Below are 25,072 nucleotides of genomic sequence, written 5' to 3'. Positions count from 1 at the left end.
AGATGTGGTGGTTCACGCCTAAGTAATTCCAGCTACTCTGAGTCATGAGAATCACTTGAACCTGGGAGGTGGAGGTTGCATCGTGCCACTACACTCAAGCCACAAATCTGGGTTTTTGTGTGAAATCTCATGGTTTTTAGATATTACTGTTTCCCTCCCACAAGGTGTTTCTGAGGTGTTCATCCCACTGCACTTGCAGGCTCAGTTAGGCCCTGGGCTGCTGTTCTGCAGGCTTTAGTTTACAGGATAAAGAGCATGGGGCGATCGAGCCTCTGGGTTTGAATTCCAGCTCTTCCACACCAATTCTGTGGCTGTATGTAGGTCACTTTTAATTCTGTGATTTTGTGTAGGTCACTGTAGAATAGTGGTACCTATCCTTCCCAGAACTGGTGACCCAACATGATAAAATAGGTAGAAGTATTTTTTGGAAATCATGAAGTGTCATAAAATATGTTGTTTGTGGTAGTTCAGAGGTAGAAGGTCCCAAAAGTAGAGTTACGGTAGGAGAACTAAAATCCTGAAACCCAGACTCCAAGAAATAGTAGGAAACTTGAGGCCTGAGAAAGAAGCAGGAATACCAAATCAGGAAGGAATTAGTTTCTCCATCTGACAATTGGTTCCCATTTCCCTCCCTCCAGGACAACAACGAATGAAATACTATGAACTAATTGTCAATGGCTCCTACACCCCTCAGACTGTGCCCACTGGGGGCAAGGCCCTGAGTGAGAAGTTCCAAGGCTCGGGTGCAGCCACTGAGACGGTGAGAAGCTTGTGGCTGCCACAGCCCAAGCCACGTGGGCATGGCGCCCAGGTGCCCAGAGCAGGAGCAGTCTTTGGGAGGTTCCGGGCTTCCCCGTTAAATATAAGACAAGCCAAGCAAAGCTGCTGAGATGCTTTAAAAGACAGGGAACTAGGATTTCTGATTTGGGGAAGGGCAGGTTTTCAAGTGGTGTTTGAGCCCACTCCTCTCTCCTTGCCCTGCTTTGTCCCTCCAGGCTGAATCCCGCCACCGCCCTTCCTCTGACACGGCTGCCTACCCACCAGGCACTGCTGCAGTGGGCACTCCCGGCAATGGCACCCCCTGCTCCCAGGACACAAGCTTCTCCAGCAGCCGCCAAGATACTCCATCTTCCTTTGGCCAGTTCACCCCTCAGTCCTCCCAAGGCACCCCCTACACGTCTCGGGGCAGCACCCCCTACTCTCAGGACTCCGCCTACTCCAGCAGGTACAGAGCAGACCCCATCTGGGGCCCCACCCACAGAGTCTGGGAGCTGCCACTGGGAAGAAGAAACCCAGAGTCTCTCCAAGAGGGAGTTGGAAATAATTTGTCCTAGTTTCTCTGTGGAATCAGTCAACAAATTGCTGTCCTCGGGGAACACACTAGATAGGAACCCAACATGTAGCTCTTCTTTGGAGGGCAGCATAGAGGGGCTTTGGGCCCTGGGACCCAGGATGCTCTGGTTTGGGCATAGAGAGCTGAGCGCAGCTAACTCCTCCGCTTCTTCTCCAGCACCACTTCAACCTCCTTCAAGCCCCGGCGGTCAGAGAACAGCTACCAAGATGCCTTTTCCCGCCGCCACTTCTCTGCATCTTCAGTCTCCACCACCGCCTCCACGGCCATCGCCGCCACCACAGCAGCCACCGCCGCAGCCTCCTCCTCTTCCTCCTCATTGTCCTCGTCCTCCTCCTCGTCCTCTTCCTCCTCGTCCTCTCAGTTTCGTAGTTCTGACTCAAACTACCCAGCGTATTATGAAAGCTGGAATCGCTACCAGCGCCATACTTCCTACCCACCCCGCCGAGCCACGCGGGAGGATCCCCCTGGAGCCCCTTTTGCTGAAAGTACAGCTGAGCGCTTCCCACCTTCCTACACCTCCTACCTGCCCCCCGAGCCCAACCGGCCTGCTGACCAGGACTACCGGCCTCCTGCCTCAGAGGCTCCACCCCCGGAGCCTCCAGAACCTGGTGGAGGCGGAGGTGGAGGAGGGCCCAACCCTGAGAGAGAAGAAGCTCGGACTTCCCCCCGCCCAGCCTCACCGGCTCGCTCCGGCTCCCCAGCCCCGGAGACCACCAATGAGAGTGTGCCCTTCGCCCAGCACAGCAGCCTGGATTCCCGCATCGAGATGCTGCTGAAGGAGCAGCGCTCCAAGTTTTCTTTCCTGGCCTCTGACACGGAAGAGGAGGAAGAGAACAGCAGCGTGGGCCCTGGGGCCAGAGAGGCAGGGAGCGAGGTGCCTTCCGGGTCAGGGCATGGGCCCTGCACACCCCCTCCGGCCCCAGCTAATTTTGAAGACGTGGCACCTACAGGGAGTGGGGAGACAGGGGCCACCCGGGAGTCTCCCAAGGCCAACGGACAGAACCAGGTGAGGGTGGGGTCAGCCAGAGGAGATATCTGGGCTCTGGGAGACAGGGTTGGGCCTAGGGGAAAGGGAAGGGAACAAGATGGGAAAGTAGGGTTGGGGTGGGGAGAAGCTTTCTCTGACCCTCCTCTGCCCTCACAGGCTTCTCCATGCTCTTCTGGAGACGACATGGAGATCTCCGATGATGACCGGGGTGGCTCACCCCCTCCAGCCCCGACACCCCCTCAGCAGCCTCCGCCACCTCCCCCTCCCCCACCTCCACCCCCTCCCTACCTGGCATCCCTTCCCCTTGGTTATCCTCCCCACCAACCTGCCTACCTCCTCCCACCCCGACCTGATGGGCCGCCACCCCCTGAGTATCCCCCACCTCCTCCACCACCTCCTCACATCTATGACTTTGTGAACTCCCTGGAGCTCATGGACCGACTCGGGGCTCAGTGGGGAGGGATGCCCATGTCCTTCCAGATGCAGACCCAGATGTTAACTCGGCTCCATCAGCTGCGGCAGGGCAAGGGATTGATTGCTGCCTCTGCTGGTCCCCCTGGTGGGGCCTTTGGGGAGGCCTTCCTCCCATTCCCACCCCTGCAAGAGGCAGCCTACGGCTTGCCCTATGCTCTGTATGCACAGGGGCAGGAGGGCAGAGGGGCGTACTCGCGGGAGGCCTACCACCTGCCCATGCCCATGGCAGCCGAGCCCCTGCCCTCTTCCTCGCTGTTGGGAGAGGAGGCCCGGCTGCCACCCAGGGAAGAAGCAGAGCTGGCAGAGGGCAAGACCCTCCCAACGGCGGGCACCGTGGGCCGCGTGCTTGCCATGTTGGTCCAGGAGATGAAGAGCATCATGCAGCGAGACCTCAACCGCAAGATGGTGGAGAACGTGGCCTTCGGAGCCTTTGACCAGTGGTGGGAGAGCAAGGAGGAGAAGGCCAAGGTGAGGCCAGCGCCTGGGACCGGGGAGCCCTGGGCTCTGCAGGAGGAAATGGGCCTCTGCCTCCTCTAGGCCGCACAGCTCAGAGGAAACAGGTGATGGAGGCGAGTGGAGAGAGGCCACAGGCCTTCAGGGCCACCCTGGCTGGGCAGGGGAGTTGAGGGGGGACAGAAAAGCAAGCATGGACAGGCTTGGGGGGCAGTATAACTTTGTCCTTGGCTCCATTGCTTGCTTGCGATGGACAAGGCCCTTAGGTCTCTTTGAGCTTTGGTCTTCCGTTTTGCCATTTGTGAAGTGGAAATAGTAGCTATTTCTTAAGGCTGGTGGGTGACATGAGCAGGCTTTTGAGATAATGCCGTGCGGGGGCTGGGACAGGTGTGACCAAGATATGGAGCAGCAAGTAGATGGCGTTCTGTATTCCTGGGGTCCGGGAGTAGGTCTCAGGCAGGAGGGAATGCCTGGGTTCTGGGCGCTGGGGCTCAGCCCCACTGCTGCCTGCAGCCATTCCAGAACGCGGCCAAGCAGCAAGCCAAGGAGGAGGATAAAGAGAAGACGAAGCTCAAGGAGCCTGGCCTGCTGTCCCTCGTGGACTGGGCCAAGAGCGGGGGCACCGCAGGCATTGAGGCCTTCGCCTTTGGGTCAGGGCTGCGAGGGGCCCTGCGGCTGCCTTCATTCAAGGTACTCAGAATTGTTGTTTTGTGGGGTCGGGTGGAGAAAGGAAGATGGGGCCCCCTTCCTTGGGGTAGGGGTGGTCAGGAATCATGAGTGTTTGTGTTTTTTGTTTCTTTTTTTGAGACAGAGTCTTGCTCTGTCTCCCAGGCTGGAGTGCAGTGGTATGATCTCAGCTTACTGCAACCTCCGCCTTCCAGGTTCAAGCGATTCTCCTGCCTCAGTCTCCCTAGTAGCTGGGGCTACAGGCGCACGCCACCACGCCCAGCTAATTTTTGTATTTTTAGTAGAGATGGGGTTTCACTATGTTGGCCAAGCTGGTCTCGAACACCTAACCTCAAATTATCCACCCGCCTTGACCTCCTAAAGTGCTGGGATTACAGGTGTGAGCCACCTCACCTGGCCTGAGTGTTTGTGTTCTAAACAGGCCCCATCTTTTCTCCATCCTCTAGGTAAAGCGGAAAGAGCCATCGGAAATTTCTGAGGCCAGTGAGGAAAAGAGGCCGCGTCCCTCCACTCCTGCTGAGGAAGATGAAGACGGTGAGCAGGGTCAGGCATAGGGAGAAGGGCTGTGTGGGTTCTGATGGGAATGCAAGAGGTGGGGAGGAAGGGGTTGGGTCATCCTGAGAGCAGAGCCGGATGGAGGTGCAGGGTTAAGATGCGGCAGTTCTGAGAGGTGTGGGATGCACCACAGAGGGTTGGTTATCCCCGAACTGTAGTTGCGGGTCTTCTCTGGTCTGCTGATTTAAGTTCTCTGTATTTTGGGTTTTTCCATCCCTGAAATTCAGTGTCTGCAGTCACAGAGTTCTGAGTTAAATGAGCCATTTCCCCAAGTTTCCCACCTGATGCTTATGCTCTCCTACCACTTTCCTCCCAGTTTGGCGAAATTTGAACCCTTGCTTGATAGCTACCATGGCCGGGAAACTTCCCTGTTGAGTCAGACTGCTTCCCTGGACACCCACTGGTCTTCATACTCTTTTTCTTGGGCCAGGCATAACAAGTCAGCTCCCTCTTCCACCCAACCAGAAAATATCACAAGATCAAATGGGTGGGACACGTTTAAAACTGTGTGGTTGGGCGCAGTGGCTCCCTCCTGTAATCCCAGCACTTCCAGAGGCTGAGAAAAGAAGATCACCTGAGGTTAGGAGTTGAAGACCAGCCTGGCAACATGGTGAAACCCTGTCTCTACTCAAAATACAAAACATAGTCAGGCATGGTGGTGTGCATCTGTAATCCCAGCTACTTGGGAGGCTGAGGCAGGAGAATCACTTAAACCCAGGAGGTAGAGGTTACAGTGAGCCAAGATCATGCCACTGCATTCTAGCCTGGATGATAGAATGAGACTGTGTCTCAAAAAAAAAAAAAAAAAAAAAAAAGCTGGGCACAGTGGCTCACACCCGTAATGCCAGTACTTTGGGAGGCCAAGGTGGGCAGATCATGAGGTCGAGATTGAGACCATCCTGGCCAACATGGTGAAACCCTGTCTCTACTAAAAATATAAAAATTAGCTGGGCATGGTGGTATACACCTGTAGTCCCACTACTGGGGAGGCTGAGGCAGGAGAATCACTTGAACTAGGGAGGCGGAGGTTGCAGTGAGCTGAGATCGTGCCACTGCACTCCAGCCTGGCAACGGAGCAAGAGTCCATGTCAAAAAAAAAATTGCATAAAGGCCAGGCATGGTGGCTTACACCTGCAGTACTAGCACTTCAGGAGGCTGAGGCAGGAGGATAGCTTGAGCCTGGCAGGTTGAGGCTGCAGTGAGCTGACAGCAAGACTGCATCTCAGAAACAAAAATAAAACTATGAAACATGAGGTAACTGTGAGGTGTTTGTATTTCTCTGCTGAGCTTCCAAATTCTCGTCTATAAAATGAAGACCAACAGAAGATTGGTAATCGTGTATGTAAAGCCTCTTGCACAAGGCAGGTATCTTGTGGTTGATGGTAAATTTCCCCAACTCTTACTCTGCTGGCCTAGATCCTGAGCGAGAGAAGGAGGCTGGAGAGCCCGGACGTCCGGGGACCAAGCCCCCAAAGCGGGACGAAGATCGAGGCAAGACCCAGGGCAAGCACCGAAAGTCCTTTGCTCTGGACAGTGAAGGGGAGGAAGCGTCCCAGGAGTCCTCTTCGGAGAAGGTGAGGTCCCAGGCACCAGCTCCCAGCCAAAGCCTACTTCCCCATAGCCAGCATTTTCTGGCTGGAGCCCAGGCAGCTGTGCCTCGTGGAAGACCAGGTGTCTCCTTCCTGTTAGTCCCCATTTGTCCTTTTTCTTAAGGATGAGGAGGATGACGAGGAAGATGAGGAAGATGAAGATCGAGAGGAAGCTGTGGATACCACAAAGAAGGAGACTAGGGCATCAGATGGTGAGCACAGACAGCAGAATCGACTTTGGGCTTGGAGGAGGGGTTCTGCTGCCTGGCTAGCTCTTTTCTGAGCCCGCATTCTTTCCTGCTGGGCTTGTGGGTCACCTTTGTCCTCTGCGAGAGCATCTGTTTGGGCCACATTCTTAGGAACCCTTGGTCCCTTGACAACAATAAGCTCAGTGCTCAAAATGCTTCCAATCCTGTTCCCTCTTCTGCTGAGACATAGCTGTTCAAAAGCACAGCCTAGAGCAGAACCTTTCTTTTTTTTTTTTTTGAGATGGAATCTCATTCCGTTACCCAGGCTGGGTGCAGTGACGAAATCTTGGCTCACTGCAACCTCTGTCTCCTGGGTTCCAGCGAGTCTCCTGCTTCAGCCTCCCGGGTAGCTGGGACTACAAGCATGCGCCACCACACCCGGCTAATTTTTCTAATTTTAGTAGAGATGGCGTTTCACCATGTTGGCCAGACTGGTCTCGAACTCCTGATCTCAAGTGATCCACTGGTCTCGGCCTCCCAAAGTGCTGGGATTGCAGGTGTGAGCTACTGTGCCAAGCCTCTTGCAGCAGACTTGACTGATTTCCGTCTGTTTCCATCCTTCTCCCTCTATTCCAGTCCATTTCCCAAACTGCTTATAAAATCTCTTTCCTAAAAGGTACCCCCGACCCTGTGATTTCCCTTCATAAGGTCCTTCCTGGCAGTCTGTTCTCCGCAGGGTGTGTCCCCAGCCTAACACTGTTGGCCCTTTTATCTCCTGGCCCTGCCCTGTTCCGTTCCATCTCGCCTTCCTCCAGTCCCCTCCCCAGCCATCACCACGTTCTGGTCTAACTTACCCAATTCTGTTCCTCAAAAACTGTGAAATTCTTCAGTTTCTTTGAGTCCTTCCTGTACTTGAGCAGTCTCAAAGCTTAGAGCCTGTCATTTTTTTTTTTTAAGCTTTTCAGCCCAGAATCATTTTTCACCCCAGAATCCATTTTCACCCAGTCATTTGTCCAGACTGGGTCCCGAGACCCACTTTGGGAAGCTTCGAGTGCCAGAGCAGCCTGCTTGCCAGTCTTCAATCCTCCACATTCTCTTGCCTTGGACGTCTCTGTGTAGTCCCCATATCTGTGTGGTGGACTCCTTGTCCTTCTTGAGTTCAGCCTGTCCCCCCGGGATGCCTTCCCTGTCGGGCCTCTTCAGGCAGTCTGGGGCTTTGTCCTGCTCCCTGCTCCATACGCTGATGTTTATCCCACAGTGAACAAATGGTTTGCTTATCCAGCTCCTTGGTCTGTTGGACTTCCCTGCCCCTAGCCCAGAGCCCAGCATCCACAGCAGGGGGTGATTAGGGAACTCGAGGCTGGCCAAGTGAGGGCTGCCCATCTCTCCTGACTGCCCCTTCTGGATTTCCAGGTGAGGACGAGGAAACCGATTCGTCCTCCAAATGTTCTCTGTATGCTGACTCAGATGGCGAAAATGACAGCACGTCGGACTCTGAGAGCAGCAGCTCTTCCAGCTCCTCATCTTCCTCCTCCTCGTCGTCCTCGTCCTCCTCATCCTCTTCATCCTCTGAGTCTGCTTCTGAAGATGAAGAGGAAGAAGAGCGGCCAGCAGCCCTTCCCTCAGCCTCCCCACCCCCCAGGGAAGTCCCAGAACCCCCACCAGCACCTGTGGAGGTGCCCGCGCCAGAGAGGGTTGCAGGCTCCCCAGTCACACCCCTGCCTGAACAGGAAGCATCTCCAGCAAGGCCGGCAGGTAGGTACCACGAGGCTGTCAGTTGGATCTGTGTGTGTGTTTGTGTGTATGAGAGAGGGAGAGAACAGTGGTGCCTGCATTTATTGTGTACAAGTGTGTGACTTTATTAGAAAAACATAAAGAAAATGTCACCATCTTCTGTCACTCTCTTCTGGAGACACTGATTGTCTGACACACTCAAACTGCACTTTCATGGTGGATTACCGAGCCCCAGGCTCAGATGTTTGGCTACTAAAGTAAAATGGGTTGGTCTTCTATTAAATAAATTAGGGGTAATGTGCCCAATTGAATAAGTTCTTCCTCCTAATTTTTCTTAAGCCCATTCTTCAGTGAGTGTTGTATAAGTGCAGGTGATTAAATGGGCAAATAGATAGAAAACAAGTATTAACATTAACACAGAGCTTGGTTCTAGTTGCTTTCGTTTGTGGGTTTGTATATCTAGTAGTTGTACTCTAGCACATTCTCATAGCTTATCCTGCTGAGGGAACTGCTCTTTCAAGCAGTAGATAATTTATTGAGTGTTCATTGCAGCCACACAGTAGGTGCAGGGGATGGGATGCTGAGCCTCGCAAGCAGCATTCTTGCTTTCATCATGCTTACAGTCTACAGGGAGAGACAGCTTCACTGAGTAAGAAATACATGGGAGGCTGGGCACGGTGGCTCATGCCTGTAATCCCAGCTCTTTCGGAGGCTAAGGTGGGCAGATCGCTTGAGCTCATGAGTTTGAGACCAGTCTGGGCAACATGGTGAAACCCTGACTTTACAAAAAATGCAAAAATTAGGAGGTGTGGTGGTACGTGCTTGTGATCCCAGCTGCTGGGGAGAGAGGCTGAGGTGGGAGGATCACTTGAGCCTGGGAGGCAAAGATTTTAGTGAGCCAAGATCATGCCACTCCACTCCAGCCTGGGCAGCAGAGCAAGACCCGGTCTAAAAAAACAAAAAAGAAGAAAAAAAAACTAGGAAAATCTGTGGTTATGAACCATGAGAAGCACCAGGAAGAAGCGCAGGGCAGCCAGCTGGAGCACACCTGCAGGTGGAGGAGGGTTTCCTGCTGAGGCACTGCTAAAGTCTGGGCAAAGCAAGCAGCATGGCTGGCTTAGCATGTGCCAAGGCCCTCTGGCAGGGGAAGCAGCAGGTTGGAAGACATGGAAGAAAGCTGACCCTCTGGAGGGTCTGGGGATGCTGGGGTGGCTGAAACGGGAGAGGTGAGTGAGGGCTGGCTCTGCAGACAAATAGGCCAGCCATGTCAGGAATTTGGCCTTTATTTTGATAGTAGAAAGCCATCAGAGGAATGACATGGTCAGATGTGTGTTTCAAAAAGATGCAGTGCTGAGAAAACTTGGAAAGGGGCCACAGCAGATGCAGGGCGCCTCTTAAGTGGCTATTGCAGTATATGAGGCGAATTATGGTGGTGGCTTGGACTAAGTGTTGTGAGGAGGGATCAAATAAGTCAGTATTCAAGATGGTGCTATGAACTTTAGGAGGCCGAGGCAGGCAGATCACTTGAGGTCAGGAGTTCGAGACCAGCCTGGTCAACATGGTAAAACCCCGTCTCTACCAAAAAATACAAAAATTAGCCAGGTGTGGTGGTGTGCACCATAGTCCCAGCAACTCGGGAAGTAGTGAAAGCCAAGAATGGCTTGAACCTGGGAAGTGGAGATTGCACCACTGCACTCCACTCTGGGCGACAGTGAGACTCCATCTCAAAGACAAGATGTGCTATGAAGATGTACATGGCCTCCCAGGGGTCTCCCACTTGCATGATTTTGAGAATCTGCGGTCTGAGATAGGTAGTGCCCACAGGAAGATCTCCTCACACTGGCATACTCTGCTAAGCTCCAGGCCCCATGAGAGGAGAGTTGAGGCTCTCATTACACTTCAGATGACTCTCCAACCTTTCCTGGGCCCATCGGGTAACAGAAGGGCCTGTGGGGTCACCGGCAGGTCAGAAGGCATGGATCTTAGTCCTCTTCATTCTCATGAGAACAGGAAGGAGAGGAGCCTGACCGTACCTGCATTTCAAAAGCCCCATTCTAGCAGGAGGAGAGATTTGGAAGAGAGGGGGAGGAGGCAGGGTGACATTGGGGGTTTGAGAGGATGCCAGTGAGATTTAACAGCATGAACCAAAGCCAGGGGGTTCTGATACGGCAGAGGAGTAGAGTGGCAGTGGAGTAAGGATTGGAGGGGAATTCAGGAGGCAGGATGACTTGGTTAAACTGCCCTAGGAAAGGAAACTCGGGAAGAAAACCAGGACAAGGAAGAAAACTGATGAGTGTAGTTGGGTTGCATTTGAGATGCCCCTGGGGCCTCCCAGGAGAAACAGTGGCAGTTGGATCCATAGATCTGGGGTCTGGAAAGAACGGTAGGCTGGATGTGAGGTCGGTGCTTAGGTCTTGAAAGTGTAGGCTGGGTGTGGTGGCTCACACCTATAATCCCAGCACTTTGGGAGACTGAGATGGACAGATCATGAGGTCAAGAGATTGAGACCATCCTGGCCAACATGGTGAAACCTCATCTCTACTAAAAATACAAAAATTAGCTGAGTGTGGTGGCGCATGCTTGTAGTCCCAGCTACTTGGGAGGCTGATGCAGGAGAATCACTTGAACCCAGGAGGCGAAGGTTGCAGTGAGCTGAGATCGCGCCACTGCACTCTGGCCTGGCGGCAGAAAAAAAAAAGTGTAGCAGTGAATTCACTTGTAGACCCAAGTAGGCGAGTGGAGGGAAAGAAGGGGCAGAGCCTTCGGGTCCTATGAGAGAGGTGGGAAAGTGGGGACATGAGGAGGATGAGAAGGGTGACCAGAGGTGGGAAGAGAAGCAGGGAGCAGAGAGTGTGAACACTAGAGGATGCTCAGGTTCTGCAAAGGAGGGAGTGGCCTTCTATCACCAGGCCACCAGCAAGGCTGAGATAGGAAGTATCTGGATTTGACAGGAGGTCACTGGTTATCTTATCAATTTCAGCTGAGGGGTTCAGACTAAGGACAAGTTACAGGGTGTAAAAGAATGAGGGGAGGAGAGTTTTCCAGAAGAGTGGGCCACTTTTGCTGAGATAGAAAGGAGAGTTGGGGCTGGGCACAGTGGCTCACACCTATAATCCCAGCACTTTGGGACACCGAAACGGCTGGATCACTTGAGGCCAGGAGTTGAGACCACTCCGGCCAACACAATGAAACGTCATCTCTACTAAAAATACAAAAATTAGCTGAGTGGTGGCAGGCGCCTGTAATCTCAGCTGCTTGGGAGGCTGAGGCAGGAGAATCCCCTGAACCTGGGAGGTGGAGGTTTCGATGAGCCAAGATTGTACCACTGCACTTTAGCCTGGGGGACAGAGCGAGACTTCGTCTCAAAAAGGAAAAAAGAAAGGAGAGTTGGGGGCACTAGACATAGCATGTTGATAATTCATTTTCTTGTTCAATCCCCACAACCTTCCTTTTTTTTTTTTTTGAGACATTGTTTCACTCTTCTTGCCCAGGCTGGAGTACAGTGGCACAATGGCTTACTGAAACCTCCACCTCCCGGATTCAAGTGATTCTTTTGCCCCAACTTCCTAAGTACCTGGGAATACAGGTGCATGCTACCATGCCTGGCTAATTTTTGTGTTTTTAGTAGAGATAAGATCTCACTATGTTGCCCAGGCTGGTCTCAAACTCCTGATCTCAAGTGTTCGGCCCCCCTTGGCCTCCCAAAGAAGTGGGATTACAGACATGAGCCACTGCGCCTGGGCCACAACCTCTTGTGATTCCTATTTTACAGATAAGGGCTTCAAGGCTTAGTGAGATGCAGAAACAAGCTCAAGGTTACCCAGCTGGAGTTGGAGAGACAGCAAGAAGAGAGGGCAGGGTTTAGGGAGGGGTTAGCTTTTCCAAGTAGGTGAGGCTTGGGCATGTTCCAGCACTGAAGGGAAGAGGGGCCAGGTAGATGTGCCTGGAGAGAGGACCACTCGCGGGCATGGCCTTTCTAGGGAGGCGGAGGAGTAGCCTCCAGATCTGATGCAGGTATATCTTTCAGTGGGGAGGCAGGGAGATTGGGGTGTTGTGCCTGAGGCCTCTTTTTGCCCTGAGCCTTAGGAATGTGAGGGGAAGGGTGGAGTAAGAACCTTGGAAAGTGGGGAAGTGAGATGAAAGTTGCTCAAGTCTGGGTGAGGTGGTTCACACGTGTAATCCCAGTACTTTGGGAGGCCGAGGCAGGAGGATCTCTTGAGCCCAGAAATTGGAGGCCAGTCTGGCTAACAACAAAAAAAAGCCGGGCGATGTGATCCCAGCTCCTGGGGAGGCTGAGGTAGGAGGACTGCTTGAGGCTAGGACGTTGAGGAGGCTGCAATAAACAGTGATCGCACCACTGCACTGTAGCCTGGAGACAGTGAGCCCCTTGCCTGGGCCTTCCCATGCTGGAAGGCCCTGCCAGAGCTGGGGCCTGGGGGTGAGGGGAGAGGAGGCTGCTGGCTGGGTCCACAGGGTGGAGGTGGTGGAAGGATGAGGACCTGGGGCTGTGGAAGGTGCTGGGACAGGAGAGGGCAAAGTGCGGGCCCTGGCGTCTGGGCAGGGTGGAGGAGGAATTAGAAGGAGGCTGATGTGCTAGAGGGAAACTGGGGTGGGAAGTTGAAGGTGCAGTGAGGCGGACTGAACAGACAGTGAGGAATGGTTGAGAGGATAGGGAATCCCCAAGGTGGAGCTATTCTGCAGGTTGACAAGGCCAGGTGTGTGGCAGCTTGAGGGGAGCGGAGAGTGATTGAAGGAAATCACTGGATATGCGAGAATCCAGGTAAACAGGTGTGATCTCGAAGTTCCCTGGGGAGGTGGCAGAGGTGGAAGAGGAGAGGAAGATGCAGGTGGCCCCTTGGTGTCTGGATAGTGAGAGGGCACAAGGGAGTCTGAGTTACCAAGGACAAAGGAGCTGTGGCTCTGGGCAAGGGGGCTGTAATGAAGGCTTACTGAGTTTCTCTCTCCTCCCTTCCTTCCTCCCTTCCTCCCTCCCTCTCTCCCTCTCTCTCTTCCCTCCGTTCCCTTCCTTTTCCTTCTCTTTCTTTTTCTTCCCTTTCTTTCTTCAGAATCTAGCTCTGTCACCCAGGCTGGAGTGCAGTGGCTCATGCTCAGCTCACTGCAACCTCCACCTCCTGGGTTCAAGCCATTCTCCCGCCTCAGCCTCCTGAGGACTACAGGCACGCGCCACCATGCCCAGCTAATTTTTGTATTTTTAGTAGAGATAGCGTTTTACCATGTTGGCCAGGATGGTCTTTATCTCTTGACTTTGTGATCCACCCACCTTGGACTCCCAAAGTGCTGGGATTACAGGCATGAACCACCGTGCTCAGCTGGCTCACTGAGTTTCTAGTAACTGGAACCAGTTTCAGTCACCGCCATCTTAGTGATGCCACCTGTGGATGTTAGTGATGGCCCTGGGAATGGGTAGGTTATATAGTAGGAACTGGCTTCTGGGGCCTTGCCCCATGGACCTGAGCATGGCAAGAGAACAGTTCTCAGAGAAAGACAGTGGAAGTCGTATTGAGTGGGCATATGCCCCCAAAAGTTGTCTCCTAAATGAAAGGGGTGGGCAGGTTTCCTTCAGGACAGTTGCAGAGGGAAGTGTGTGTGCAGCAGCTGCACTGGAAGAGGAGTATGTTCTCCTTTAGGGCAGACTTCCCAAGGACATGCGGGCTGGATTGCTAGGTGATATGTGGGGGGCGCTGCCCCAGTGTGGTGGGGAGGAAGGTGGAAGGAGGCCCGGGTGCATCTGGGTCCTTGCTATCTTCTTGGAGTGGGTTGCTGCCACAGACTGAGACCGCAGCAGGTATCCAGAGCCTAAGGAGCAGCTGAGGGCCTGGCTCAGGTCGCCAGGGCGGGGAGTGCGGTGGACTCGGGCGGATTGCTGCCCCTAGAGCCAGACCTGGTGCCGGCGGCCCTGTTGGCACTGAGTTGGGGAGCCAGCTGTGAAGCCACTGAGTCTGTGGGCTGCAGTTCACAGCACAAGCTTAACCCACATGGCCTGGGGGCAGAGCTCATTCTGTCATCTGGTAACTGTAACCTGATTTTAGTGCCTCAGTTTCCCTGTCTGTAAGATAGGAACCTTTGCCAGGCACAGTGGCTCACACCTGTAATCCCAACACTTTGGGAGGCAGAGGTGGGTGGATCACGAGGTCAAGAGATGGAGACCATCCTAGCCAACATGGTGAAACCCTGTCTCTACTAAAAATGCAAAAATTAGCCAGGTGTAGTGGCTGTGCCTGTAGTCGCAGCTACTCAGGAGGCTGAGGCAGGAGGATTGCTTAAACCTGGGAGGCAGAGATTGCAGTGAGCCAAGATGACACCACTGCACTCTAGCCTGGGCCCCAGAGCAAGATTCCATCTCAAAAAAAAAAAAAAAAGATAGGAACCTCTTTGGGCTCTTGGTGAGGATTACATGAGTTACTCTACGTAAGAGGTGTGATTGCTGTTAGGCACAAAATCCATCGGACTGACTCTGAAAGGCTCATTCGGGCTTTCCCAGGGATGGGGGTCAAGGGAGGATGGACTCCCTGTCCCGGGGGTGGCTGGGGAGGCAGTATCCCCAGCTTGGAGCCAGTGTGTCCCCTCCCCAGCCACCCACATCCTGTGATCTCTGCTCCAGCCTCGATTCTCTAGCAGGACTGTCTCCTGCTCCTCCCCACAGGGCAGGTCCCAGTTCTGTAGGGGAGGGGGAGGAAGGCAAGTTACATAAAATATTTTTTTTTTTTTTTTTTTTTTTTTTTTGAGACGGAGTTTCGCTCTTGTTACCCAGGCTGGAGTGCAATGGCGCGATCTCGGCTCACCGCAACCTCTGCCTCCTGGGTTCAGGCAATTCTCCTGCCTCAGCCTCCTGAGTAGCTGGGACTACAGACATGCGCCACCATGCCCAGCTAATTTTTTGTATTTTTAGTAGAGACGGGGTTTCACCATGTTGACCAGGATGGTCTCGATCTCTTGACCTCGTGATCCACCCGCCTCGGCCTCCCAAAGTGCTGGGATTACAGGCTTGAGCCACCGCGCCCGGCCACATAAAATATTTTAATGCAGAGATGCTGCTTTTTAGGTTGTGTTGTGTTAACTTTATGCTAAACTGAGAATATTGTTTATGGTGGAGATAATGGATATTTTAGCTGAAATGTGGCTGACTGGATCCTTGGCATGGGACATGGCTGGGGACTGGGCGCAGGGCTCTCCTGCCAGTCCGTGTAGGAAAGCAGAGTCCATGGCTTGTGTTGTGTTGGCGTCCCTCATTGGGCTGTGGCTCTAGAAGACATGGAAGGTGTCTGTCTGCTCCGAGCGTCCCCTCCGCGTGTTGTGGTGGGAATTAGTGAGTGGGAAACCCCCTCCCATCAAGGGAGTCCATCTGGCCGAGACATCATTGGGCTGAGGCCGGGGTGTCTGTGTCCCCCTTGAAGTTCCTGGGCGGAAGCCAGGGAGAACGCGTAGCCTGTGGTCATGGGTGGCCAGGGCAGCTGAGCCTGGATCTCCCTGACCTCCTCCCTTTCCTGTTCGCTTCTTTCCCAGGCTCTGCAGAGGAGCAGCCCCCCAGTGTGCCCCCGCCTCCCCTAGAGCCACCTGCTGGGCCTCTGGCCTCTGCCCCACGCACCGAGGAGCGCCCCTCTTCTCCCATTCCCCTTCTGCCCCCACCTAAGAAACGCCGGAAAACTGTCTCCTTCTCTGCCACCGAGGTGGTACCAGCCCCAGAGCCCCCTCCAGCCACGCTGCCGCAGGCCAAGTCTCCTGGCCCAGTCTCTCGCAAGGCCCCCCGGGGCATGGAGCGGACCATCCGCAACCTGCCCCTGGACCACGCATCTCTGGTCAAGAGTTGGCCTGAGGAGGTGTCTCGAGGAGGCCGGAGCCGGGCTGGAGGCCGAGGCCGCACCACCGAGGAAGAAGAGGCTGAGCCAGGGACAGAGGTGGACCTGGCAATACTGGCTGACCTGGCCCTGACTCCCTCCCGGCGCGGGCTGCCTGCCCTGCCTGCCATTGATGACTTGGAGGCCACAGAGACGTCGGACGAGGCTGAACGCCCCGGGCCCCTGCTCAACCACATCCTCTTGGAGCACAACTATGCCCTGGCTGTCAAACCCACGCCCCCAGCACCAGCCCCACGGCCCCCGGAGCCAGTGCCCGCACCCGCCGCCCTCTTCAGTTCCCCAGCTGATGAGGTCCTGGAGGCCCCCGAGGTGGTGGTGGCTGAGGCGGAGGAGCCCAAGCCTCAGCAACTGCAGCAGCAGCGGGAGGAGGGAGAGGAGGAGGAGGAAGAGGAGGAGGAGGGAGAGGATGAGGAGGAGTCCTCCGAGAGCAGCAGCAGCAGCGACGGGGAGGGCGCCCTCCGGAGGCGCAGCCTCCGCTCCCACACCCGGCGCCACCGCCCTCCACCCCTGCCCCCGCCACCACCACCCCGCGCCTACGAGCCTCGCAGTGAGTTTGAACAGATGACCATCCTGTATGACATTTGGAACTCAGGCCTGGACTCAGAGGACATGAGCTACCTGCGGCTCACGTACGAGCGGCTGCTGCAGCAGACAAGCGGGGCTGACTGGCTCAACGACACCCACTGGGTCCATCACACGAATATCCTCAGCATGGGCGCCGGGGCAGGCGGCCTTCCTTGGGCCATGTGGGCATGGGTCCTCCTCCGACCCCTCCTGGCGCCTGCATCTGTTCCCCCCCATCCGCCTTTCCTCTGGCTCTGAGTCTTTTCACTCCACCTGGTGCCTCTTTTCCGCCTCCCAAAGCATTTCTGGCAGGAACCATGGGGCTGGGGCTTCCTCCCCTCTCCCTCACCTGGGTGTGCTCAGCGGTGTGGGCCCCACCTTCTCCTTGGGCTGGGATGCTGGTGGCCAGAGAGGAGACGTTCTCTTCCTTAACGCCTTGCACTCACCAACCTAACCACCCCAAAACGCAAGCGGCGGCCCCAGGACGGGCCCCGGGAGCACCAGACAGGCTCAGCCCGCAGCGAAGGCTACTACCCCATCAGCAAGAAGGAGAAGGACAAGTACCTGGACGTGTGCCCAGTCTCGGCCCGGCAGCTGGAGGGCGTGGACACTCAGGTGGGCCCAGCCTTGCCCCAACCCCACCACCATGTGCTGCATCCTCCTCCAGCACTTCTCCTGCCACTCAGCCTCCCTGCCCTGCTCACCTCCCTGGCTGTTCTCACAGGGGACGAACCGCGTGCTGTCCGAGCGCCGGTCTGAGCAGCGGAGGCTGCTGAGTGCCATCGGTACCTCTGCCATCATGGACAGTGACCTGCTAAAGCTCAACCAGCTCAAGGTGAGGCCCAGTGGTGGGAGGGGCGGGTTGCAGTAGGACAGGAAGGGGCAGAGGCCAGGGGACTGCCCAGCAGTCTTGTGTGGTCCCTGTGGGTGGTGAGGGGGTGGTGAGCGGCCAGAACACTCTCTGCCTGGGAGTTCTGTGGGAAGAGAAAGGGGCTGAGGCGTGGGAGGTGTCCGGCAGTTGAGTCTCCTTTCTGTCCCCCAGTTCCGGAAGAAGAAGCTCCGATTTGGCCGTAGCCGCATCCACGAGTGGGGTTTGTTTGCCATGGAACCCATTGCTGCTGACGAGATGGTCATCGAATACGTGGGTCAGAACATCCGTCAGGTGAGGCTGAACTCCCAGCCCAGCCCCGGCTCCTGATGCAGCAAGACAGCACCAGACCGCATACACATGCTGTTTGTCCTGGCTAAAGCCTCGCACACCCCCTAGCCCCGAGACCTAACCAGTGAGACCAGCCTCCCTCTGGTGCAGTCAGGAGGTGCCAGTGGTCCAGCAGGAGGCACAGCCGATGGCACTGCTCCCTTTCAAGGGCCTGGGAAGGGGGAGGACAGGCATTGAACAAGTATCCACACAAAAGGACAGTGCTCCAGCCTGGGCAACATGGCCAGACCCCATGTCTGCAAAAAATATGAAAGCTAGCTGGGCGTGCATCCCTGTGGTCCCAGCTACCTGGGAGGCTGAGGTGAGAGGATTGCTTGAGCCCAGGAGGTGGAGGCTGCAGTGAGCCAGGATTGCACTACTACACTCCAGCCTGGGCCATAGGTTGAGACTGTCCCTAGAAAAAACACACACCTAAGGGATGGCATTCGGTATCAAAGAGATCTGGGGAAGTGGGGCTATGGGAGCACACACCTGGGGGCCTAAGACCTCCCCGAGAACATGGTGCTTGAGCAAAGCTGAAAGGAGCTCGCAGGCCCAGGTAAGCAGCAGTGTGTGTGCCTGGGTGCAGGATACCATGTGCACAGGCCTGGAGGCAGGGTTGTTTTGCGAAGGCATGGAGGTCAGCTGTGGCAGTGACGTGTGCCTGGAGGGGAGAGGGAGCCCAGACCGTGTGGGCTTGGGAGCCTTCCACAGGAGAGGGTCTTTCTGCAGAAGAGGAACCTGCAGTTAATGAGCTCCCTGTCTAGGCTGACACCAGCGTCCTGGCCAAGGCAAGGGTGGCTGACCCAGGCAGTGGCAGCAGAGGTGGTTTTGGGTGCAAGGTGGTTGGCAGGGCTCAGTAGCGAGGGCAAGGGGGATCAGAGGCCCTTTCTCGGTGCTGCTCTTAGCTGCAGGGAGCATGGCGGGATGGCCAGTGAGATAGCAGCTAGGAAGAAGAATAGATGTGAGGTCAAGATAAGCTCCAGTCTGGACACGTGGGGTTGCAATGCCCCAGGGACTTCTAGGGGATGACGCCCAGCCTCCACTGAGGTGGCTTTTGGCTGGAAATGGAAGTTTGGGAGCAGTTCCCTCCACTTAGCTGGCAGCTGAGGCTTTGGAAGGGAGTGAGGTCACCGAGGAGGGCGCACAGAGGCTCCTCACCATCTTCTGGGAAGTGAGAGTTGCTGCTCACATGGAGCTGCGGGCCTGATGTGGGCAGCCTGCCATTTGCATTGGCTGGTAGCAGCCAACAGGTGCCTGTTTTAGAGAGGTCTAGGAAGGAGAGATGAGCGGGGTGCTGCCTTCGGTGACATGGCCACTGTCATTTCAGGAGCTGCCCTGGCCCTAGGCTTGCCCCGGCAGTCCAGGGGCCCCAGTATGACCAGGCAGATGCTCAGAGGAGCCAGTGGCTCTCCTGCCTGGTGCAAATTTCCCTGGAGTCCCCTGTGGGTGACTTAGATAGGCCACCAGAGGCTTAGGATGCTGCCCCAAAGAGGGAGGGCTCCTGGAAGCAGAGTCCAGAGAGTCAGGGCCGGGTTAGTGGGAGCTGGAGGCAGAGCTGCAGCTCTAGGCCTGGTGGGTATGGATTTGGGGTGCTGGCCGGCAGGCGTACGAAGGGGCAGGAAGTGGGTGCTTTTCCCTGACCATCGAGTCTCACCCTGGCAGATGGTGGCCGACATGCGGGAGAAGCGCTACGTGCAGGAGGGCATTGGCAGCAGCTACTTGTTCCGGGTGGACCACGACACCATCATTGATGCCACCAAATGCGGCAACCTGGCCAGGTTCATCAACCACTGCTGCACGGTGCGCCAGGGGGCCGGCCGGGGCGGAGGTGGGGGAGTCTGAGCGGGGGGACGGCCACAGCTCACATGCCCTCTTCTCTCCACAGCCCAACTGCTACGCCAAGGTCATCACCATCGAGTCCCAGAAGAAGATTGTGATCTACTCCAAGCAGCCCATCGGCGTGGACGAGGAGATCACCTATGACTACAAGTTCCCGCTGGAGGATAACAAGATCCCGTGTCTGTGTGGCACGGAGAGCTGCCGGGGCTCCCTAAACTGAGGTGGGGCAGGACGGGTGCCCACACCCCTATTTATTCCCCCTGGTGCCCTGAGCTCCCAGCAGCCCCTAGCCTTAGTGGGCTCAGTAAGGCCCACACGCCCCCATCTCCAAGCATGGGGTTGGGGGCCCCCGAGCCCAGCGAGGGAGCCTCAGTTCCTGGAGGCAGTTTCTGCCTCTCCTGTCGCCCCTGCCCACCACCCCCTGATTGTTTTTCTTTGCGGAGAAGAAGCTGTAAATGTTTTGTAGCAGCCAGCAGCTGTTTCCTGTGGAAACCTGGGGTGCCGGCCTGTACAGATTCTGTCCTGGGGGGCTGCACAGCCCTCTTGCTTTGTGTTAATGGGGACTTCCTCTTGTGCCCTGCGTGTACCCCTCCCCAGTTTAGGGGTCTCTGGGGCAGTGGCCATGTTCTCCCCCTGGGGGGGCTCTGCACCCCCAGTCCTGGGGACTCCGTGCCTGGAACCCTGCCTCATCTGTTCCTGCCAGACCCTGAGGGTCACCCTCCCACCCTGGTGTCACGCCCTGGCTCAGCCAGGCCAGGATGGTGGGGTGGGCCCCTCCTGCTGGGCTGGACTGTACATATGTTAATAGTGCAAACCCGACGCCACATTTTTATAATTGTGATTAAACTTTATTGTACAAAAGTGTTTGGTTGGTGTCTTTGGGGAGGATCAAAGGGGGTGGGGGTGGAGGGAATGGAGGGTCGGGCAAGACGATGAGAGGGAAAAGTGGGCGCCTGAAGTATGGGGTGGGTAGAGGGGCCTTCAGGCAAGAGCCCAGACCTGCAGAGGCCCCAGGACTGTAGTTGGACCCCCTGACAGGCTGTGGCAGCCGCATCAGCAATCCCTTACCAGTGCCTGCAGGAGGTGCCAAGGTCAGGCCTCCCCTTCCCAGAACCACAGCTGCAACTGGGCCTCTGGCTTCCTGGGAATCCCAGCAGGAGGGAAGGCCTGAGGTCACACTGTGAGATGAGGTCACCTGCTGGCTCCACCCATAGCCTTGGACCCCTGCAGCCTACTCTGCAAGTTTCAGCTTCATCCCCCCAAGTTCTCCGCTGGACCCGGATGCCAGTGGAGCACAGAGTAGCCACCAGGGGGCGCCTTGGGGCAAGAGTGGCGGGGGTGGTGGTTGGGCGGGTCTCTGTTCCAGGAATGGCCAGGAGGGAGAAGGAGGAGCCAGCGGAAGGGGACGGTGTGTGGGCTGGCCAGCCCTGGACAAAAGAAGAGGGTCACCCTGGGACAGCGGCTGCAGGTAGGTAGAGGCGCTACCAGTGCCCAGGTGGCCCTTACCTCCATCCCACTTCCCACTTCCCTATACTATTCCCTCCACCTCCCTCAACTGCCAGCCTCCCCACCCCTTTTCTGCCCTCACCTCTCTCCCGAAACCCTGACCCCTTCCTGCACCCCAAGTCCGTCTCTCTCTCCGTAACTCAGCTGTCGGCAGGGGCAGAGTGCAGGTGGCCTGGCTGCTGCAGCTCCCAGGGGCTGTCCTGCCCTCCCCGAAACCTTCAGCCTCATTCCTGCTCCAGGGCACCTCCAGTAGTTAACAGGTGGCCGTGGCAGGCGGAAGTCGGACCCTGGGTGAGCCAAGGTCTCTTCCCGAGCTGGGCATGGCCGACTCTGCACAGGCCCAGAAGCTGGTGTACCTGGTCACCGGGGGCTGCGGCTTCCTGGGGGAGCACGTGGTGCGAATGTTGCTGCAGCGGGAGCCCCGTCTCGGGGAGCTGCGCGTCTTTGACCTACACCTGGGTCCCTGGCTGGAGGAGCTGAAGACAGGTTCTCATTGGGGGAGCTTGTGGCGGGGCGGGTGTAGACACTTCCCCATCCCTTCCCAAGCTGGGATCCCCACCCCTGCAGTGGAACAGATGATGCTGGTTTCTGTCCACATGGATGGGATAAGTGAGTCACACTGGGAACGTGACTCCAGGGTAGAAGCTGAACCCAGCCTGTGGTCCCTGCTCTGACATGGCCTGTGTCCTCTATCCTTGGCCAGGGTCTGTGAGGGTGACTGCCATCCAGGGAGACGTGACCCAGGCCCACGAGGTGGCAGCAGCTGTAGCCGGAGCCCACGTGGTCATCCACACAGCTGGGCTGGTGGATGTGTTTGGCAGGGCCAGTCCAAAGACCATCCATGAGGTCAACGTGCAGGGTGAGGAGCCCTGGACGCTCCTGGCCATCTTGTCTGTTTGTTCCCCACCCCGTCTTTGCCCTTGACCTCCTGTGACTCCCCTGGGACAAGTGTCCTGTTGACAGCCCTGCCCTCCCCGCATTGCTGACCTGTTGTGGTTTCCCGGGACCTGGGGTGGGGAGGAGGAAGATGCAGAGAGGGAGGAAGCTGCAGCCTGGATATGCCCCCTCCTCTACCAGGCACCCAGAACGTGATTGAGGCTTGTGTGCAGACTGGAACACGGTTCCTGGTCTACACCAGCAGCATGGAAGTTGTGGGGCCTAACACCAAAGGCCACCCCTTCTACAGGTGAGTGGCAGGCCCTCCTGTCCTCTTAAGGGCCCATTTCCCTCAGCATTGAGTCTTCCCTCTCCTCCCACCAGGGGCAACGAGGACACCCCATATGAAGCAGTGCACAGGCACCCCTATCCTTGCAGCAAGGCCCTGGCCGAGTGGCTGGTCCTGGAGGCCAATGGGAGGAAGGTGAGCCCAGAAAATGGAGGTGCAGAGATGGGGCTCCTGGCCTGTGCACCCCCTTACCCCGACACCCCTAGGAGGCTGGAGCCGAGAGCCAACTATTGGGTCCCCAGATCTCAGCAGTGCCTGCTTTTGCCACCAGGTCTGTGGGGGGCTGCCCCTGGTGACGTGTGCCCTTCGTCCCACGGGCATCTACGGTGAAGGCCATCAGATCATGAGGGATTTCTACCGCCAGGGCCTGCGCCTGGGGGGTAGGCTCTTCCGGGCCATCCCGGCCTCTGTGGAGCATGGCCGGGTCTATGTGGGTGAGGACTGGGCTAGGCAGGGGGAGGCTGAGAATATGGCAGGAGGACCTGCTCTGGAAGGGGTCGGGACCCATATGGCCCTGAGGGAGAAATGTGGATTCTGGCTAGAAAAATATGGTCTATGTATGGGCCAAGGTAGACTGGGATTATGTGGGCACAGCCTGCAGAGAACACAGGATCTGGGCAAGTTGGGACATCAAAAAGTGTCAAAGGCTACAGAGATTGCAGCTATGGAAGCAGCCACGCCCCAGGAGAGGAGAGAGAGGGACAGTGTCTACATAGTGCTAAAAGGGCTGGGTTCAGTGGCTTACACATATAATCCCAGCACTTTGGGAGGCTGAGGCGGGAGGATGGCCTGAGCCCAGGAATTGGAGGCTGCAGTGCGCTATGACCACACCACTGCACTCCAGCCTGGGCGACAGAGAGAGACCCTGTCTCTAAAACTATTTTTTGAAAGGGAATAGCTTCTACTCAGGTAATGAGGTCACCTCCCACTCCGTCCTGCAGCCGCCAAGCCCCTCAGGGCCTGCCCTGCAGTCCTGGCTTCTCCATCCTCTCCCCAGGTTCTTTGCAGATGCAGGCTGGCCCAAGACAGCAAGTGGCTACCAGGGCAGAGGAGAAGGCAGCCTTTTCCAGGCTGCTGTGGGAATGTGGGAGGCAACTACCTGGGCCCAAAAGGGGGTGGCCCAGGAGAGCAGCCTCCCCACAGTGTGGCATCGGCGCGTGTCCACGTCTCTTCCTCCACCGGCAGGAAATGTGGCCTGGATGCACGTGCTGGCGGCCCGGGAACTGGAGCGGCGGGCGGCCCTGATGGGCGGCCAAGTGTACTTCTGCTATGACGGATCGCCCTACAAGAGCTATGAGGACTTCAACATGGAGTTCCTGGGCCCCTGCGGACTGAGGCTGGTGGGCGCCCGCCCGCTGGTGCCCTACTGGCTGCTGGTGTTCCTGGCCGCTCTCAATGTCCTGCTGCAGTGGCTGCTGCGGCCGCTGCTGCTCTATGCACCCCTGCTGAACCCCTACACGCTGGCCGTGGCCAATACCACCTTCACTGTCAGCACTGACAAAGCTCAGCGCCATTTCGGCTATGAGCCCATGTTCTCATGGGAGGACAGCCGGACCCGCACCATTCTCTGGGTACAGGCCATGGAGGGTTCAGCCCAGTGATGCAGGGCTGTGGCCTGGAGGCCCATTGCAGCACATCCACCCAGGTCCTGAGCCCTCACACAAGGCTGAATTTCAGAGTGGAGGGAGGGCTCTAGGACCCAGAGCCCTTCACATTTTTTTTCTTTTTTTTCAGACCAGGTCTTGCTCCGTCACCCAGACTGGAGTGCAGTGGCGTGATCATAGCTTATTGCAGACTCAACCTCCTGAGTTCCTCCTGCCTCAGCCTTCTGAACAGCTGGGACCGCAGGTGCACACTACCACACCTGGCTTTTTTTTTTAGAGACAGTGTCTCACTGTATTGCCCAGGCTGGTCTTGAACTCTTGGGCTCAAGTGATCCTTTCACCTGGGCCTCCCAAAGTGCTGGAACTACAAGTGTGAACCACTGTGCCTGGCCCAAGCCCTCCACATTTTCAATCCCGGAGCCTTGAGTCTGTGTTGTGTCCTGACGCCTTCAAGTTCTGGGGCCATCAGGACACAAGGGCAGGGTTTGGGGACAGGAGTGTCCGTCCTTCATCCTCTCCAGGCCCAATGGCTGCTTGGCCAGTGTCTGGTGCCCTGGCGACCTGCCCTGGCTCACTTCTGGCTTTGTGAGCAGGAAGAGAGCAGAGGCTCCCCTCCTGACATCCACGGGTGACCTTCAGGCCTAGGTGCAGAGTGCAGAGGCGGCTCTGGTTCCTCCGGCCACCTCCGTCCCTCTTTGGGAGGTGATGTTTCCATTGCTTTTCCAAGGCCTCACCTTCGCCGTCTGTCTGAATTCCCCTTTGGAGTGCTGCGGCCTCCCTCCACTTTCACTTCCCACCTCCCTACCCAAGTTCCTTCCCGGTAGGTAGCCAGCCCTGTGGTTGGGGATGCCCCCAGGCATCTACAGTGAAGGCCATAGATGTTATACCTGGCTGAGCCCGGATTAAAAGCCTCATCCACGCCCATGTCCATCTGTCTGTCCAGCTGTCCTTCCTGTCTCCACCCCGTGTCCACCTCCCCACGGCGCCCATCCCGCATGGGGACAGAAGGAAGTGAGCACACGGCACGCCCGCTGTTGGATTGGTTGCTATTTCTCCCGTCCCACAGGGCCCTGCCTGGCCCGGGGTGGGGTGGGGGGCTCTGGGGACAGGACATGCAGGGCGGAAAGGGGGGCAGGATTTTCCTGTGTTTTATCCATTTGCAACTTGGTCACCAATAGAGAGAAATGGGACTCTGAGGGCTAACAGAAGAGGGTGGCCTGGCTCTGGGCCCCCA

At 56.5% G+C, this 25,072-nt stretch overlaps 2 protein-coding genes across 10 annotated transcripts in view; both read left to right on the top strand.

Annotated features, from left to right (window-relative positions):
• The window catches only part of SETD1A (SET domain containing 1A, histone lysine methyltransferase), a 26,174-nt gene extending 5,810 nt beyond the window's left edge, over window positions 1–20,364 (top strand). For all 6 annotated transcript variants that reach the window (XM_017515550.2, XM_037733858.1, XM_037733857.1 and 3 more), the window contains 15 exons: window positions 639–760; window positions 996–1,225; window positions 1,511–2,360; window positions 2,499–3,284; window positions 3,783–3,959; window positions 4,403–4,490; window positions 5,928–6,085; window positions 6,225–6,312; window positions 7,702–8,043; window positions 15,547–16,599; window positions 16,906–17,078; window positions 17,188–17,298; window positions 17,506–17,625; window positions 19,327–19,464; window positions 19,550–20,364. In XM_017515550.2, coding sequence (XP_017371039.1) covers window positions 639–760; window positions 996–1,225; window positions 1,511–2,360; window positions 2,499–3,284; window positions 3,783–3,959; window positions 4,403–4,490; window positions 5,928–6,085; window positions 6,225–6,312; window positions 7,702–8,043; window positions 15,547–16,599; window positions 16,906–17,078; window positions 17,188–17,298; window positions 17,506–17,625; window positions 19,327–19,464; window positions 19,550–19,723 — 4,610 coding nt within the window. In that variant the 3' untranslated portion in view covers window positions 19,724–20,364. The remainder of the gene's footprint in view (window positions 1–638; window positions 761–995; window positions 1,226–1,510; window positions 2,361–2,498; window positions 3,285–3,782; window positions 3,960–4,402; window positions 4,491–5,927; window positions 6,086–6,224; window positions 6,313–7,701; window positions 8,044–15,546; window positions 16,600–16,905; window positions 17,079–17,187; window positions 17,299–17,505; window positions 17,626–19,326; window positions 19,465–19,549) is intronic.
• Window positions 20,365–20,929: 565 nt separating this feature from the next.
• On the top strand, window positions 20,930–24,766 carry HSD3B7 (hydroxy-delta-5-steroid dehydrogenase, 3 beta- and steroid delta-isomerase 7). 4 transcript variants are annotated; one of them, XM_017515552.2, is made up of 7 exons: window positions 20,946–20,971; window positions 21,249–21,495; window positions 21,713–21,868; window positions 22,087–22,195; window positions 22,270–22,369; window positions 22,506–22,668; window positions 23,420–24,766. In XM_017515552.2, exons 2-7 carry the CDS (start codon window positions 21,330–21,332, stop codon window positions 23,833–23,835), a joined length of 1,110 nt encoding a protein of 369 aa, XP_017371041.1. In that variant the 5' UTR covers window positions 20,946–20,971; window positions 21,249–21,329; the 3' UTR covers window positions 23,836–24,766. The 4 variants fall into 4 exon arrangements, with proteins under 4 accessions (XP_037589790.1, XP_037589788.1, XP_017371041.1 ...); XM_037733861.1 differs by having other exon boundaries at window positions 20,947–20,971; window positions 21,154–21,495; XM_037733860.1 differs by having other exon boundaries at window positions 20,931–21,495.
• The last annotated feature ends 306 nt before the right edge of the window (window positions 24,767–25,072 follow it).

The sequence above is a fragment of the Cebus imitator genome, unplaced genomic scaffold, assembly GCF_001604975.1.
Source record: "Cebus imitator isolate Cc_AM_T3 unplaced genomic scaffold, Cebus_imitator-1.0 Scaffold552, whole genome shotgun sequence".
Taxonomy (NCBI): domain Eukaryota; kingdom Metazoa; phylum Chordata; class Mammalia; order Primates; family Cebidae; genus Cebus; species Cebus imitator.
This window is presented reverse-complemented; position numbering and strand designations above follow the sequence as displayed.

Excerpts from the sequence above, each read along its gene's own strand:
- HSD3B7 (XM_037733860.1), top strand. The coding sequence starts at position 21,330 with ATGGCCGACTCTGCACAGGCCCAGAAGCTGGTGTACCTGGTCACCGGG. Across the intron at positions 22,196-22,269 it reads AAAGGCCACCCCTTCTACAG|GGGCAACGAGGACACCCCAT; the intron begins GTGAGTGGCAGG and ends TCCTCCCACCAG. Across the intron at positions 22,669-23,419 it reads GCATGGCCGGGTCTATGTGG|GAAATGTGGCCTGGATGCAC; the intron begins GTGAGGACTGGG and ends CTCCACCGGCAG.